We start from the raw sequence: 17461 nt of genomic DNA, 5'->3' as shown, positions 1-17461 counted from the left end.
AGCTCTGTAACTTCACTCTATCAAGCTTTCTATACAGTACAGGTAAGATCAACTAAATAGCTTTTATATACCTACCATAACGTACTCCTGTAAACTTGAGCCTCACTCTCTGTAAGGCTTTGTTTTTCAAGTCTTGGCAATAATTATTATTATTTTAATATTATCTAGACGTACATAGTGAAAGGATTCTTTTTTGTTACATATCCAGCTGGATTGCATTTTTAATATTGCGTGCTTTTCTATTCCCACAGTAACAAAGACAATGGCTGTAAATCCACAAGCTTTCGAGCAGTTCACTCTGAGACAAGTTCGCATCACTGAGAATGAGTTTGGACGAGGTTCCTACGCTGTTGTCATGGAGCTAGAGTATCGAGGACTGAAATGTGCTGGCAAGAAGCTGTACAGAGTTCTCTACGATACTGGAATCGGGCATGCAGCACGAAGGTATCTGGAGGAGTGTCACCTGCTCAGTCAAACTAGGCATCCCAACATTGTCCAGTTTCTGGGAGTCTGTTTTGAGGAAGGCTCTCAGTTCCCCATCCTAGTCATGGAGTTCCTCCCCACCAACTTGACCAGCTGTCTCGAGCGCTACGGTATTCTCCCCGATGAGATCAACTTCTCCATCCTCCATGACGTCTCACTGGGCCTGGTCTACCTCCATGGCCAAACACCAGTCATTGTGCACAGAGACCTCTCAGCCAACAATGTCCTCTTGTCCACCAACATGACGGCCAAGATATCTGATCTGGGGGTTGCTCGAATATTGAACCTCACCCCCCTTCAAGCGAGTCGAATGACGGAGACCCCTGGCACCCCAGCGTACATGCCCCCCGAAGTGATGGTTGCCGACCCCCACTACGACACCAGTGTGGATGTGTTCTCCTTTGGGATCATGATGATTCACACCTTCACAGCAGAGTGGCCACTACCAAAGATCGGCCCCAACAGAATCGATCCTGCTAATCCTGACAGACTGATACCAGTGACAGAAGCTGAACGACGTGAACATTTTCTTCGAAAGATTACCCCAGACCACCCTCTGATGGACCTTATCATGTGCTGTCTCAGCAACAACCCTCAGCGAAGGCCTAGAGCAGCGGAGATAGTGGGTCGGATGGTGGGTGTGGTACTTGAACACCCTCCCTCCTTTGAGAACAAAGTGGATATACTCCAGCGAGTGAGTGCCCTACTGACAGAGAAGAGGGAGCTTGACGAGGAGGTTGTGAGGAAGGACTCGGCAATCCAGGAGAAAGCAGGAGAGAACGAGGCACTGGCTGAGGAGAAAAGACGACAAGAGGAAGAAAGTGAAAACATTGTCGAGCGTATAAAGTTGGTGCACTCCGTGGAAACTGATCAACTAGTAACTGAACATAGTGTAGAGATAGAGGATCTCAGAGTTGAATTGGAGCTCAAAGAATCATTGGCTGCCACAAGAGATGCATTGGTGAATTATAAAGATACTACCATCGCTAGGTTAGAAACTCGATGTAAGCAACTCACTGAAGAGGTGGAGCAACAAATTGCCAACACTCACAACGAGCTTGTATCTAAAGCTACGAAAATAGCTCAACTGGAAACAGATGTCACCAATCTCACTGCACAAGTGGAACAAGAGCAAGCTCGTTTAGCAGACAAAGATTCCACTATTTCTGTCAAAGATTTAACTATTGCTGACAAAGATTCGATGCTTGCCTCCAAGGACACTTCCCTTCAGAAGAAGGAAACCACCATTCAGAGATTAAACAACCAACTCACCAAAACCAGGGACTACCTGACCAGCAAACCACAGGTGAGCTCATCAACACTGTACCACTATAGCTAAGTGCAGTGGCTGGATCGAGCCCCCCCCCCCCCCCCCATATTTCTAAGTAGAGATGACTTATCCAAGCTATACTATGTAAATAGCCTTACACTAAAAAAACTACAGCCCCCCCCCCCATTGAGAAATTGCTTCGTACGCCACTGCACCTAAACATGACTGTCATATCTCTTATTGTATCACCACTCTAATAGAAGTAAGTACCGTAAGACCTCGATTTAAAGCGACACTTTTTAATAATTACGAAGCCAGAGGTTGAACATTTATATTGAAGTCCTGGTGTCGCATATTTAGAGGGTCGCATCTAATTGGAGGTAACTTTACAGAGTCTACTTGCCTTGATTTCAGGCCGCTTAAAAACACTGATTTTCCAGTGGGCTACAATCGATGCTAGGCAGTGGCGGATCCAGAGGGGGTTCTTTGGCTTCAATTGAACCCCCCTTTGGGAAAGAAATGAGTGGGAGGCTCAAGCAACTAGTTAGCAAGTTGTTCCTTTCTTACTAGCTTTCACATGCACTTCTCACTTACCTTTAGTCCTTGTTAGTCCTGCGAAGCTTTGTCTGTGCAGTTTCAGTGACTATGAAAGCTAAAAACTCTCCAGCGTAGTGCATGCAGATTGCTTATGAAAAGTCATGACCTTTTTTTAGGAAAAAATTCCGTGTGTTAATGCGCATGCTCACTGTTTCAAAGAAGTGACGAACTAGGTAAAATAACAGTCCTTGACCCGCTCAGAGCCCTGGAACCCCCCTTTCAAGAATCCTAGATCCGCCACTGCTAGGGAGTGGCTACATTTACCTTTACATGTTTAGAATACGACATTAAAAAAATAATAATTGGGTGTCGCATATTTTAGAGGGTCGCTGTAAATCGAGGTCTTTTTACGGTAACTGTTTAATGTTCCAATTGATCGCCAAGTACATTATGCAGTGCCTAGGTTTAGAATGGAAGTTGTTGTGTATATTAACGTTCCACCAAGGTATTCTGAAAATTCTGTTTGCGATGCCTCGGCAATAAGAATCAATCGGCTACCGTATAATCTGTGAATATATTATGTTGCAGTATGATAATCACTATTATATAAATAACCCTCAAATTAGAATAATTTGTGTCCCACAGGATCGATTGATAATATTTTTTGTTGCTATGGTAATACATTCCAAATGCTCTTAATTACAAGCTACACAATCATGCAACACACAAGTTATTGACTCTCTGTATTCTCCAGTCCCTACAGGTTCATTTATCCTACAGTCAGTGCTCTGAGGCTCCAGTGAAGATGGCTGGTGGGAAAGCGATAACCATCAATGGCAAGGTCTACTATGGTGGAGGATACTGTGATGACGATGGTGGCGAGTACTGTGTCCACTGTTACGATCCGCAACAAGACGTCTGGTTAACTCTGCCCAGACTTCCTGTATGCTATTTTGGTCTAGGAGAGGTCAAAGGTGAACTGGTAACAGTTGGTGGTAGGGATTCATCCTACTCTACATCGAACGTGGTACATGTGTTTAACAAAGGAAGGAACTGGAAACAGACGATCCCACCGATGCCCACAGCGAGGTATTCACCAGCAGTCGTTAGTCTCCCAACACATCTGATCGTAGCAGGAGGTCTGGGCTCTGGTGGCTACACTGATAATGTTGAGATCTACAACATCAGCACCTCCCAGTGGAGCGAGACAGACAGACTACCGTATGCTTGTCGTAACCAAAGAGGAATTGTCTACAACAACACAGTGTACCTAATGGGGGGATTTGACAACAATCATCTAAACAAGGTGTGTGCTGCTCAAGTCGACAAGCTCATCTCAACAGACCGACAGGATGATGGGAGTGCCAACAAAGCCGACTCTGTCTGGAATACAATATCCAATACACCGTCTTACCGACCCTACCCTGTAACGATATCCGACACCCTCTTTGCTGTTGGTGGAAAGGATAGTGAACGTGAAGCCACTCAAAGGATCTACGCCTACTCATCCTCGATGGACTCCTGGCTCTACGTTGGTGATCTACCATCTCCTATAGCATACCTTGCCACTGTGTCACTGTTTCCAACAGAGTGCCTTATGATTGGGGGAAGTAACAAAAGAATACAATCTACTGTGTATAAAATTAGAACTGCAACAACTATTTCTTAATTGTTTTGGTATAATTATAAAATTATAAATAACCCAAATTTTCATGATAATTGTTTTCTAGAGTGAAACATGTTATACTAGCTTGCATGGTACTAATTACTAGTAGAGGTTACAGTATAAGTAGAGGTATATAATGTGTGTATAGCATGTAACCAGCCCCTCCCCCTTATTGACTATTGCAATGTCAGCATAACTACCCTCCTCCAGCTCATGGACAGCATTCTAATACAACATTGGGACAAGGAAAATAATTGCCCACTGATATTGATCTGCACTCCTATAACTATATAATATATGGCCAACCATAATTATTATTGGACAACTAGCTAATATACAAAACGTCAATTATACAAAAGTAAAAGTGAAAATAAAGAAATTAATCATCGTTGTCAGTTGCATGTGAAATCAAAATAATATGGTTCAAAGTTCTTCCTCATTTCTAGAGCAGCTTTCGTCTCCTCGTCCTTTGTTGCCAGACACGACTTCCAGTTGATCTGATTGGGCAGATTCAGAATGAGAGGATCAGCCAACACCTCCCTGCAGCCGATATTGCAACCAATAAAAGCATTCAACATGTCATTAATTGGTTTTTAATTACCTTCCAAATTGGAGAGAGAAACGTCGTCCGTACGTATTGTTCCAGGAACTAGAACAGTTTGTGTGTTCACTCGATAGGTATGATGACAGATTTGTGGAAGAGACATTTGCTGAGTATGCAATAGAAACGTTAGAGGTGTGCATTGTCGGTGTGACGAGACTCACGGATATGTTCTTACCTACTCACTTGAGAGTGCTGTTTACCTCATGAGCTCACAGTAGTAGAAACATACTATAACCTATATTCAGTGATCTGGTTGTTTGTCTGCGTGAGTTGGTGAGAAAATGGTCTTGTGAACACATTTCCCCCATCATCAAACTCTGCCAGGAAGTATGGGACACCAGTGAACGCAAGCTGTGTGTGTGTGTGTGTGTGAGTGTGTGTGTGTGTGTGTGGGTGTGGGTGGGTGGGTGGTGGGAGTAAGGAGGGGTGTGTGTGTATGTATGCGGGGGATTGTGTGTGTGTGTGTGAGGGTGTAGCAAAACCAATAGATTCTGGCAAAGAGAAGTATCGATCACTTAGGTTTAGCCTCGATTCCAGGCCGCATTAAAATACGGCCTGGTACATACCTATTGTAGGAGTGATAGTGCGCATGCGCTTCAAATTACTCAGAATATGGGTAATCGTACTACGAATGTAAATTATACCGTTTACTAAGAATAATAATGTTCCGTAATACTTTATCTCCATGACTGAGTTCTGTGAAGCTGTGGCTTATGTCATCTATTGCGTTGGTCTAGAAGGCTTGAACACTAATTTTAAGACAGAAGAGGCTCTCATCTACTATATCTAGGATGGTCCTATAGCCGGGTTGTCTTTGCAAGTAGCAGTCAAGAGGCACCATACACTTCCCATAGACTGTACAGATCTAAGGTAAGACATCCTGACCATACAACCGTCATAGAGGTAGATGAGAGCCTCTTTTGACTTTAGACTAGTGTGAAAGCCTTCTGAAACAACGCAATACTAAGCTGATGTACATAGATAGAAAATAGATGAGAGAAAGGATTCTGGTGAATAAACTAACGCATGCGAACTATCACCATGCAATAGGTGCCAGGCCGTATTTTAATCTGCCTGGAATCGAGGCTACAAAAGGCTTAGAGAATGGTACGTAGAACATGGTACAGCTACATTGTATGATGTGTGTGTGTTACCTCTGAGGGTGGTGTTTCCCTGGGCACAGTCTCAAGCCACACCCCCATACTCCACCCATAATCTATGAAGGCTTGTCTCAGAGCATCAGATGGAATCTTGGTCACTGGAATAACCTACAGTGACCACCATTACCATCACACACTAACCATACACAACTATCAGTCAACACATCTACCATACACACACTAACATGTACCGTATTTATACAATGTTTCCACATAATTATGTAAGTTTGCGAATGCTAATGGCTTCAAAAATAAGATTGCAAAGACCTATATTGTATAACATATCACGATCTTTGCTAGATGGCCTCTTTCTAAAATAATAAAACCGTTGAAATTGAATACACAGAATTCAAGTTACGGCAGCTGAGAGTCCCTGAACTATTGAAAAGAGAAATCACATTCCTCTGTTTGCCCTCAAAACCTTGTAGCCTAATCTCAACACACCAACCATACAGTATCAATCACATCACATGATAATACGGCCTTGACGGTACTGACTTGTAGTTGAAGATGCTGTGATTTGTAGTTTCTCTCGAAGATGACACACGACTGATCTTTGCTGTTGAAGCACTTCCTCAGAGCACTCTTAAACTTTCCAAGCTCCTCCAAAACCTCCTACAGTAATAGAGCACAGGTCATACAGTGTACATGCATGATTATGGTATAGTGATCTCTGCTTACACAGTGGGCAGACCAACAGTGGCTGTACTAAAGAGGTGGTCTGCTAACACAGGTCCAAACACATGCTATGGAGACTTTGGGGCCCATTAACCTGGCTGTATTATAGAGGGTGGCCTGCTTACAGGCTGACCACTACAGACTGCTAAATAGTACACACAGAGCATGGAAACATACTCTCCACAATACAAACAATGACTATACACACACAGCAGTGGTACACACAGCACATGAACTCACTGGTGGTGCGTCAGTGGAGGCTGCATAGTGACCGATGGGTAGGACCAGCACATGCTCTGGTACCATCCCACCCTTGGATAAAGCCAGGTACGTCTATATAGGGTATACAATACAAACTGTTAGTGGTCTGCTATTTGTGAGCTACATTGTATTTTGTATGTGCAGTATTAGCAAGTACAACACACTCTATCTCACATGATCTCCGATGGAGACCACGAGATGTTTCTCCACCTCCTTGCCCCCCAGACAGAACCAGCACGGCCCCCTGGGCTGGGGAGGGGGTCGTCTCTTTGCAGGGGGTCCTCTGTCCTGTTGTCTCTTCTGTTTGCGATGAGCGGAATCAAGAGCTCTCTGGTCAAAGAAGAAGTTAGGCCCAGCCTCCTCTTGAGACTCCCTCTGCACAGTGTGTGTGGGAGTAGGTACACAATAAACTTTGACCTCAGCAAACATGGTGGATTTGAACTACAACACAAATTAAAGATAGGACTCTCAGAATGCTGCAAGTTTTTGTTTGGAAAATTGGTATATTGGTCCTTCAACGATAGCTAGACATTATGGGATAATAGATAACAACACAAATGGTGATATCTAGAGATAGGACTCTCAGAGTGCTACATAACGCAAGTGTGTGTTTGGAAAATTGGACAATCTACAAATGTACATGTATATTGGCCCTTCAACGATAGCTAGACATTATAAAGTTTTCTTTACCAAAGATTTGACTAGTTCAGTTTAGGGACAGTTGGTGGCAGTGGGTGGTTGCTGAGTCAGCTCTTTCTCGTCCATGGAGCTCATGGGTGTGACAGAGAATGCATACAGGTACTGCAGGTATGAAGATGATGTCATCATTAATAACATGTAATACTAATGGGACTAGAATGATTTCAACTCACTCTTTTCTTCTTGTCTGGATTTCCCACTTGAGCCAAAGCTAAGAATCGTGTCACATGATGTGGCTTGCCTTGGAGGATTTTGTGATTCCTGCATGAAATGAAGCACAATACAGTTAGCATCAAAAGTTGTGGAGGTATTACTGTGTAGGGATATAAAGATGAGGACATGTAACATGTACGTGTAATTACAGCACACATCTAAAATAATTATGATAGTCTCATATCTCTTATTCTATCGCTGGTCAAATCACATTGGAAAACTGAACATACCCTCTGAACGGACTTCAAGAAATTGGACAACAGAACTCTATTTAAGGAGCAAACTCAAGTACTCTAATAATACAGGGATGGACGTACTGTGCCTGTACGGTATTCTCTCATAGAAGGTTTGGTGTGGAGCTGCAAAATGGTAGCGTGGCTTGAGACACATGGCCAGTTTACTCAGAGGCTTTGCCCCCACTGCACTCAGGTCCAGTTTGTCCTGCATGAGCATAAGGTATTATTAAGGTACTGGTCCATCCTACAATAACTGGGAGCTAGGTCTCACAGGAGCCACTGTGAACTTGTCCACTGCCCCGGGCCAATCAGAGGTGAGGAGAATGTCCACTCCACGGTAGCCCTCTCCACTGCACTGACCCTCCAGCCAGGACACATCAGAGTCAGTGAAATATAGTCGCTAGAGGGAGAAACAAAAACTAGTTCAACAACTTCTCCACGTGATTGGGAAGAGAACTGACCAATAGATTATCTCCCTTGTCTTGATGCTGATAGGTCCTCCCCTGGTAGCTCCCACTGAGATAGGCCACCCTCAGACCACTGGACGCACTGTACACTCCACGCTGACCTGTAATGGAGTGTGACTCATGTGTGTACTGATAGAGTGGTTAACAACATGCATACACTGTACCTAGACATGTGACATTGGGGCAAAGCTCTCCTCCATCACGTGACAAGTTTCCTTAGAACTGGCCATGCTCAGTCCAACACGGGCCAAGGATGAACGTCGGTAGAGGCACTGTGCATGGGGGTGTAATAAATGTCAGAGGAAGGTGATTTAATATCGTTTAATTACCTGTTTCCACCCCCTCCCGATACTTGCTCCACTCCTCCTGGCAGTCAGAGCTAAAGAAAGATCCAACACACAACAGCAGCTACATAAAGGGACAATAAATGCACTGGCACTGTAGTGAGTGTGTGCATCCATTGTATGTAGCTACCTCAAAGTCTTTGTTCTTGGAGAGGATGCTCTGGACTCTGCTAAACAGTTGCTTGAAGTGACCCTCCACATCTCCACACACCAGACTGAGTGAGGGGGAGAAGGAGATCTAGGTGAGTACACTTGCACTAGAGCTAGCTAGCTCCTTACATTTTCATCCTTGACTTGATGGTATTCTAAATAATGCACAAATCCTTGTACAAGCCACACCTCCTTGTGCTTTGCACAAGTAAACAAAGAGGCATCGTTCCTCGTTCTTGCATTTCTCGTTCTGTTGGCCACTACAGCTCTCTCTAGCTCCATAACTTCACCTCTATCAAGCTTTCTATACAGTACAGGTAAGATCAACTCAATAGCTTTTATATACATACCATAACTGAATGTGCTCCTGTAAGCCTGAGCCTGAGTACTGTACTATAGATATATCTAAAGGCTTTGTTTTTCTATAGATTCTAGATCTATTACCTTTTTAATATACTTGGCAATGTATCTTACTTTTTTTGTAACTTAATCTTTTGTAACTCAATTTTTTGTAACTTAATCTTAATTGGCTTCTGTATCCAGCTGGATTGCCTATTTAATATTGCATGCTTTTCTATTCCCACAGTAACGAAGACAATGGCTGTAAATCCACAAGCTTTCGAGCAGTTCACTCTGAGACAAATTCGCATCACTGAGAATGAGTTGGGACATGGTTCCTATGCTGTTGTCATGGAGCTAGAGTATCGAGGACTGAAATGTGCCGGCAAGAAGCTTCACAGAGCTCTGTACGAAGCTGGAATCGGGTATGCAGCACGAAGGTATCTGGAGGAGTGTCACCTGCTCAGTCAAACTAGACACCCCAACATTGTCCAGTTTCTAGGAGTCTGTTTTGAGGAAGGCTCTCAGTTCCCCATCCTAGTCATGGAGTTCCTTCCCACCAACTTGACCAGCTGTCTCGAGCGCTACGGTATTCTCCCCGATGAGATCAACTTCTCCATCCTCCATGACGTCTCACTGGGCCTGGTCTACCTCCATGGCCAAACACCAGTCATTGTGCACAGAGACCTCTCAGCCAATAATGTCCTCTTGTCCACCAACATGACGGCCAAGATATCCGATCTAGGGGTTGCTCGAATATTGAACCTGACCCCTCTTCAAGTGAGTCGAATGACAGAGACCCCTGGCACCCCAGCGTACATGCCCCCCGAAGTGATGGTTGCCAACCCCCACTATGACACCAGTGTGGATGTATTCTCCTTTGGGATCATGATGATTCACACCTTCACATCAGAGTGGCCACTACCAAGTATCGGCCAGACACGAATCGATCCTGCTAATCCTGACAGACTGATACCAGTGACGGAAGCTGAACGACGTGAAGAGTTTCTTCGAAAGATTTCCCCAGACCACCCTCTGATGGACCTCATCATGCCCTGTCTCAGCAACAACCCTCAGCAAAGGCCTAGAGCAGCGGAGATAGTGGGTCGGATGGTGGGTGTGGTACTTGAACACCCTCCCTCCTTTGAGAACAGAGTGGAGATGCTCCAGCGAGTGAGTGCCCTACTGACAGAGAAGAGGGAGCTTGAGGAGGAGGTTGTGAGGAAGGACTCGGCAATCCAGGAGAAAGCAGTAGAGATCGAGGCACTGGCGGAGGAGAAAAGACGACAAAATGAAGAAAATGAAAACACTGTCGAGCGTATGCAGTTGGTGCACTCTGTGGAAACTGATCAACTAGTAACTGAACATAGTGTAGAGATAGAGGATCTCAGAGTTGAATTGGAGCTCAAAGAATCATTGGCTGCCACAAAAGATGCACTGGTGAATTCTAAAGATACTACCATCGCTAGGTTAGAAACTCGATGTAAGCAACTCACTGAAGAGGTGGAGCAACAAATTGCCAATGCTCACAACGAGCTTGTATTTAAAGCTACGAAAATAGCTCAACTGGAAACAGATGTCACCAATCTCACTGCACAAGTGGAACAGGAGCAAGTAGACAAAAACTCTATTATCACCCACAAAGATTCCACTATCGCTGTCAAAGATCTGACTATTGCTGACAAAGATTCAAATAATTTTGCCAAAGATTTGACTATTGCTGAAAAAGATTCGATGCTTGCCTCCAAGGACACTTCCCTTCAGAAGAAAGAAGCCACCATTCAGAGTTTAAACGACCAGCTCACCAAAACCAGAGAGTACCTAACCAGCAAACCACAGGTGAGCTCATCAACACTGTACCACTAAGTGCACACATCTAAAATAATTATGATACACTCTCATATCTCTTATTATTAAGTAGGTGTACATTCCAATTAAACGCTAAGGTATTCTGAAAATCGTTTTTTTGTGGTACCTCGATAATTTGAATCAAAGTTGTTGTGTATTATAGTGTGGCTTGATGTACACATCTTCTATTATTACTGTTACAGTATGCTAATAATTATAAGCGGCAAATTAGAGTAATTTGTGTCCCACAGTATCTATACTGATAATATTACTTGTTGCTATGGTAACCTTGTAACATGTGCTTAGGGTTACATTCCAAATGCCTTTACTAGCTACACATGAATATCCTGAATTTACATGCAACACACAAGTTATTGACTCTCTGTATTCTCCAGTCCCTACAGGTTCAGTTATCCTACAGTCAGTGCTCTGAGGCTCCAGTGAAGATGAATAGTGGGCAAGCGATAACCATCAATGGCAAGGTCTACTATGGTAGAGGATCCTGTTATGACGATGATGACGAGTACTGTGTCCACTGTTACGATCCGCCACAAGACGTTTGGTCAACTCTGCCCAGACTTCCTGTACAAAGGTTTGGTCTAGGAGAGGTCAAAGGTGAACTTGTAGCAGTTGGCGGTATGGATTCATCATTCTCTACATCTAACGTGGTACATGTGTTTAACAAAAGAAGGAACTGGAAACGGACGATCCCACCGATGCCCACAGCGAGGGATTTACCAGCAGTCGTTAGTCTCCCCACACATCTGGTCGTAGCAGGAGGTCGATTGGGCTATGCTGACTACACTGATAATGTTGAGATCTACAACATCAGCACCTCCCAGTGGAGTGAGACAGACAGACTACCGTATGCTTGTTATGACCAAAGAGGAATTGTCTACAACAACACAGTGTACCTAATGGGGGGATATGACGACAATTATATAAACAAGGTGTGTGCTGCTCAAGTCAACAAGCTCATCTCAGCAGACCGACAGGATGATGGGAGTGCCAACAAAGCCGACTCTGTCTGGAATACAATATCCAACACACCGTCTTACCAACCCTCCCCTGTAACGATATCCGACACCCTCTTTGCTGTTAGTGGAAAGCATAGTGAAGCCACTCAAAGGATCTACGCCTACTCATCCTCGATGGACTCTTGGCTCTACGTTGGTGATCTACCATCTCCTATAGCATACCCTGCCACTGTGTCACTGTCTCCAACAGAGTGCCTTATGATTGGGGGACTGAACAATGATGCAGAAAAACAATCTATCGTCTATAAAATTAGTATCACAGCAACTATTTCTTGATTATTGTTGTGGATAATAATTAATTTTAATGTTTCAAAGTTAATGTTGAAACTAGAGCACTAAAGTGCAAACCCTCGGCTGGTGACATGATTATAAAGAAACCAGAAGACTGATATAATGCAGTGCATATAGTGATGTTGTTATCATCATCATGCATGACTTGCACAGCAACTCAGGAGCAATAAACCTAAACTAGACTGGAGGCATGCTGAAACATTTGAGAACAGGTAGTAGTACTATAAATATATGCACTGTGGATTAGGATCACAGCAAAGAAGCATGGACTCGCAGGGGCGGATCCAGGAAAAACAAAAGGGGGGGGCTAGCTAGAAAGGGGCAAAGCCCCGTACGAGGGCGGCCTCGCCGGAGGCGATTTTTTTTGCAAGATTTGACCTTTGAACTTTCATATTAATGAGTAGAATACGTTGACCTCTGCACTTACTTTTAATACTATGGTGATTGTACTGATCAGATGTACGTACGTACAGCTAGCTAGCTAGCTAGCTAGGTACGTCCAGCTAGCTACCCTAGATCCTTTATACTCCTAGTAGCTGTTGTCTAGCATCTCTCAAGTGATTTCAAGTGAGTCTACAGATGCATAATTGGTGTCAAAATTGTTGTAGAGTCAGACTACAACACATGGTAGTTTTTTCAAAAGGGGGGGGCTTCAGCCCCTCAAAATCACCCCTGGATCCGCCCCTGTCCAGGAGTCTCAGAGAAGTATGGCTCCAGGTCCTGCATGGATCCCAGTCAGCTAAAGCAAGCTTTCTGCTTTAGTGACCCTGTTCCAATATTGTTCCTGGTATATACAGCTTTCTACTTTAGTGACCCTGACCCTGTTCCATTGTTTCTGGACCTGGTACAGGATCACTTCAGTTATAAGTAACACATGTGCAAGTTCTGTTCAAGCTACATTTTGCTCGCTTATTAGACAACGAAGCTTTAACACCGAAAGCTGCCACTATTAGAAGTACTGACTTGTTGTGTGGAAGCTACCCATGCTGTAAACGCAGTGCTAGAGCATCCAGGTAAGCAGACCCAGTCACAAGCTTCTTAGCTTTTGCTCGTTTTTATTTGACAACGAAGGTTTAACATGAAATTCTGCCACTATTAAAATTAATAACTTGTTGTATGAAGACTATCCATGCTGTAAACGCAGTGCTGTGGCATCCAGGTGAGTAGATTCACCTGTCACAAACAAACAAACAAACAAACTAGAGCACTAAAGTGCAAACCCTCGGCTGGTGACATGATTATAAAGAAACCAGAAGACTGATATAATGCAGTGCATATAGTGATGTTGTTATCATCATCATGCATGACTTGCACAGCAACTCAGGAGCAATAAAACTAAACCAGACTGGATGCATGCTGAAACATTTGAGAACAGGTAGTAGTACTATAAATATATGCACTGTGGATTAGGATCACAGCAAAGAAGCATGGAGTCTCAGAGAAGTATGGCTCCAGGTCCTGCATGGATCCCAGTCAGCTAAAGCAAGCTTTCTGGTTTAGTGACCCTGTTCCAATATTGTTCCTGGTATTATACAGCTTTCTACTTTAGTGACCCTGTTCCATTGTTTCTGGACCTGGTACAGGATCACTTCAGTTATAAGTAACGCATGTGCAAGTTCTGTTCAAGCTACATTTTGCTCGCTTTTATTAGACAACGAAGCTTTAACACCGAAAGCTGCCACTATTAGAAGTACTGACTTGTTGTGTGGAGGCTACCCATGCTGTAAACGCAGTGCTAGAGCATCCAGGTAAGCAGACCCAGTCACAAGCTTCTTAGCTTTTGCTCGTTTTTATTTGACAACGAAGGTTTAACATGAAATTCTGCCACTATTAAAATTAATAACTTGTTGTATGAAGGCTATCCATGCTGTAAACGCAGTGCCATGGCATGCAGGTGAGTAGACTCACACATTACAAACAAACAAACAGACCAACGGACTACTATACCCGTGGCCGCCCACGCGCGCCTCGGGTAACTAGAGCACTAAAGTGCAAACCCTCGGCTGGTGACATGACTATAAAGAAACCAGAAGACTGATATAATGCAGTGCATATAGTGATGTTGTTATCATCATCATGCATGACTTGCACAGCAACTCAGGAGCAATAAAACTAAACCAGACTGGAGGCATGCTGAAACATTTGAGAACAGGTAGAGTAAACCACTGAAGATCAGCCACCATGATAAATCGGCCGCTTGTACGCCAACACAGCACTTGCAAATTGATTTATTTTTGCTACTATATAGAGCTCTTGATGTGATGTTTCTATGAGCCAAACGAGACTTGCAACCAACGTTGTGTTCCGGAGTTAGAGTTAACTTCCCAGCGCTGCCGAAAGTACATATATTCAGCCAATTGCATGTATTTCTGGCACAACGATCTACTCTAGAGTAAGGAGACACGATCCAGCTAAGATTAACTTCTAGTAGTAGCTAACTATGTCTACTAGCTGCATGCAAAATATAAAACTCTGTGGTGCAGCTGTTCCACTACTAGCCACGCTTTTTTCTCACAAATTTACTGATTGAAATTCGGCCACGCCCCATTGCAGGTTATAACATCATTAGCCTCGACTCCAACCGCCCCAACTATTATAAGAGCAATCCTCAACGATTATATGGTACCACAGACAAAATAGACAAAATAGACTACAAAAAGAACATAAAAACAATATTATTATTACTGGCTACACGACATACAAAACCATGTTTTTTGAGTATCATTAAAAACAGCGTTCGGAATGTTTTCGCAATCCTGGTGGTACCATTTACTGCAACTGTCACATGACGCCATATCCCCAAACCTCGATGTGACTTCCACATCAGAATATCGGCAACTACAGTATACAGGAACCTGCGTTTTTGCGACTATTGTCTTGGGGCAATCCCTTTTTTTTGCAGCTCGTGGGAAGCGTGACAGTTCACGATTGTTGAAGCAACGCTCCAGATGAACTCTCATCATCGATTCATCGTAGCTGATTTTCAAAGGGTTTCGACCAGAACATAAATCATAAGCCATAGCGATGGCAAACAAACCACAAGAATCACCAGTATACTGAAGTTGAACATTCACAACTTGGATTGTGAAACGGTCTTTCATACAATGGAGAATCGTGCAAGACTGTTCAATAATGGTAGGGCCAGGTTCTATGTGAAGACTGTCATACAGCTGTATTTTACTTGCATCAGATGATAATTTATTTGATAAGCACGCCCAATGAAATCCTCCAACATGAATTATTTGCACAAATTCATGAGCTGACGATCTCCACTGGAGATTTTCAAGCAAGTACATAGTATCTTGAAGTCCGTTTTGATGAGGGAATTCTCTTCTGAGCAGCATATTTGCAGCAGAAATATGATTTGCTGACAGCCAAGCATTACGTTGAAGGGCTTGTTTCTCATAAAGAGAGAGACCTAGATCACTAACCCAATCTTTTAAGCACGGATTTGTTTCTGAGTCATCAAGCAATGATTCATTGGATACTTGAAAGTGTACCTACAGATACAATGACATACATAAGCATCATAACAAATCTTACCCCACGAAAATTACCCGCTGTATGATATACAACTCTATGATATTATCCTATGGAGTGTAACTGCACAAGTAATACATTATTTACCTTATATGCCTTCGAGTCACCAGCACGTGTACTAAAGGGCGTAGATTTGACATTCCTTGCAGCACTTTCCCCGCTGCTTTTCACTGGGCTCTCAGGATCAATGACAACAACAGGAGCTTGGTCGTCTGGAGCTGCATTTTACCATGAATATACAGTCAGTACAATACATGCATGTACACAAATACAAACCTGTTTTCTTTCTCCCAGTCTGAACACTCACTCCTATAAATGCACATCAGAATCACGTGGTAACAAAACAATGAGACCCACACATATACAAGTACATGCACATGCACATTACTCACCATCCGTGGCTTTTGCTCTTGCTACAGACAATTTAGCAGGAATTCGCAAAACTAGTTCCGAGTGTCGCTTTGTGAAGCTTTCATACCAACCATGAGTGACTGTGACCTTGACTCCTTTACGGTCGCACACTCTTTGCACAATTGCAATTACATTACTTCTGGTTTTAGGAAAGCCAACAGAGGCACATCTAATCAAGAACCTGGTCAGTTCTGCTTCTTCTGCATCAGAGAGATACTTGTTTGGGCCACTTTTGGCACCAGGAAGAGTGCTTCCTCGATAGTAATCGCCCAGTGTGGACCTAGGAATACCATATTCTTCAGCAGCACGTCGTTGACTCAACGTACCATTTCTAATAGCTGAACAAGCAGTGCTTACGGTTTTCAAATCCCAATGCTTGTATGAGGGTGGGCGATTTTTTGAGTTAACTTCACATACAGTCGCAGCTTTCTTAGTACGGCTATAAAATATTCTTTCTTTTAGCGGTACTTCAGCCATATGTAACCTACAGAATAAGCAAAGACAAAAATAAATGTTCAGCACCATAATTGTGGGGTTCTAAGTTTGTCTCAAAGTGAAGTGAAGCTGTTGTTATTACAATACTAAAAGCACACTGTAAACCATTGCCAAAACATAGATACAAATATGGCCATGAAGCTAGCTAGCTCATTAATTACCTAGAAGCGAGCCTAGAAGCACCTAGTACCTGGAAACACGTCTCACACAGTAGCACTTTCGATTTATCCACGTGGCAAGATAGTTTTGAAAGCAATGGGCGTGGCCGAATTTCAATCAGTAGATTTGTGAGAAAAAAGCGTGGCTAGTAGTAGAACAGCTGCACCACAGAGTTTCATATTTTGCATGCAGCTAGTAGACATAGTTAGCTACTACTAGAAGTTAATCTTAGCTGGATCGTGTCTCCTTACTCTAGAGAAGATCGTTGTGCCAGAAATACATGCAATTGGCTGAATATATGTACTTTCGGCAGCGCTGGAAAGTTAACTCTAACTCCGGAACACAACGTTGGTTGCAAGTCTCGTTTGGTTCATAGGAACATCACATCAAGAGCTCTATATAGTAGCAAAAATAAATCAATTTGCAAGTGCTGTGTTGGCGTACGAGCGGCCGATTTATCATGGTGGCTGATCTTCAGTGGTTTACTCTAGTAGTACTATAAATATATGCACTGTGGATTAGGATCACAGCAAAGAAGCATGGACTCTCAGAGAAGTATGGCTCCAGGTCCTG

The 17461-nt window shown here is 43.3% G+C and overlaps 5 protein-coding genes, 1 long non-coding RNA gene and 1 pseudogene across 9 annotated transcripts in view; 2 read left to right on the top strand and 5 right to left on the bottom strand.

The window, feature by feature from the left end:
- Positions 1 to 17461, bottom strand: part of LOC135333354 (uncharacterized) — a 31112-nt gene that overhangs the window by 5668 nt on the left and 7983 nt on the right. The window lies entirely within an intron of this gene.
- LOC135333289 (serine/threonine-protein kinase WNK3-like) lies at positions 143 to 4014 on the top strand. The gene is made up of 2 exons (XM_064528216.1): positions 143 to 1789; positions 3045 to 4014. The coding sequence occupies exons 1-2, from the start codon at positions 263 to 265 to the stop codon at positions 3957 to 3959; spliced, it is 2442 nt and encodes an 813-aa protein (XP_064384286.1). The 5' UTR covers positions 143 to 262; the 3' UTR covers positions 3960 to 4014.
- On the bottom strand, positions 4259 to 5620 carry LOC135333396 (uncharacterized). Its single transcript, XR_010393863.1, has 2 exons — positions 4558 to 5620; positions 4259 to 4496 (listed from the first exon to the last, which is right to left on the bottom strand). It is a non-coding gene; the product is annotated as an uncharacterized LOC135333396 (long non-coding RNA).
- LOC135333033 (CWF19-like protein 1) lies at positions 5626 to 7088 on the bottom strand. The gene is made up of 5 exons (XM_064527969.1): positions 6834 to 7088; positions 6639 to 6731; positions 6219 to 6335; positions 5715 to 5828; positions 5626 to 5646 (listed from the first exon to the last, which is right to left on the bottom strand). Exons 1-5 carry the CDS (start codon positions 7086 to 7088, stop codon positions 5626 to 5628), a joined length of 600 nt encoding a protein of 199 aa, XP_064384039.1.
- On the bottom strand, positions 7371 to 8905 carry LOC135333032 (CWF19-like protein 1; annotated as a pseudogene).
- LOC135333281 (uncharacterized) lies at positions 8963 to 12306 on the top strand. The gene is made up of 3 exons (XM_064528210.1): positions 8963 to 9085; positions 9355 to 10946; positions 11351 to 12306. Exons 2-3 carry the CDS (start codon positions 9366 to 9368, stop codon positions 12266 to 12268), a joined length of 2499 nt encoding a protein of 832 aa, XP_064384280.1. The 5' UTR covers positions 8963 to 9085; positions 9355 to 9365; the 3' UTR covers positions 12269 to 12306.
- On the bottom strand, positions 14889 to 17342 carry LOC135333322 (uncharacterized). Of its 4 annotated transcripts, XR_010393823.1 has the most exons (6): positions 16891 to 17342; positions 16592 to 16718; positions 16216 to 16514; positions 16100 to 16132; positions 15911 to 16041; positions 14889 to 15783 (listed from the first exon to the last, which is right to left on the bottom strand). XR_010393823.1 is itself a non-coding variant. In XM_064528289.1 (5 exons), the coding sequence occupies exons 2-5, from the start codon at positions 16709 to 16711 to the stop codon at positions 14965 to 14967; spliced, it is 1479 nt and encodes a 492-aa protein (XP_064384359.1). In that variant the 5' UTR covers positions 16712 to 16718; positions 16920 to 17328; the 3' UTR covers positions 14889 to 14964. The 4 variants fall into 4 exon arrangements, 3 of the variants coding, with proteins under 3 accessions (XP_064384359.1, XP_064384358.1, XP_064384357.1); XM_064528289.1 differs by having other exon boundaries at positions 16216 to 16718; positions 16920 to 17328; XM_064528288.1 differs by having other exon boundaries at positions 16216 to 16718; positions 16891 to 17326.

The sequence above is a fragment of the Halichondria panicea genome, chromosome 3 (genome assembly GCF_963675165.1).
Source record: "Halichondria panicea chromosome 3, odHalPani1.1, whole genome shotgun sequence".
NCBI classification, from domain to species: Eukaryota; Metazoa; Porifera; class Demospongiae; order Suberitida; family Halichondriidae; genus Halichondria; species Halichondria panicea.
Note: the sequence above shows the minus strand (reverse complement) of the source record. Positions and strands in the feature narration are given on the sequence as shown.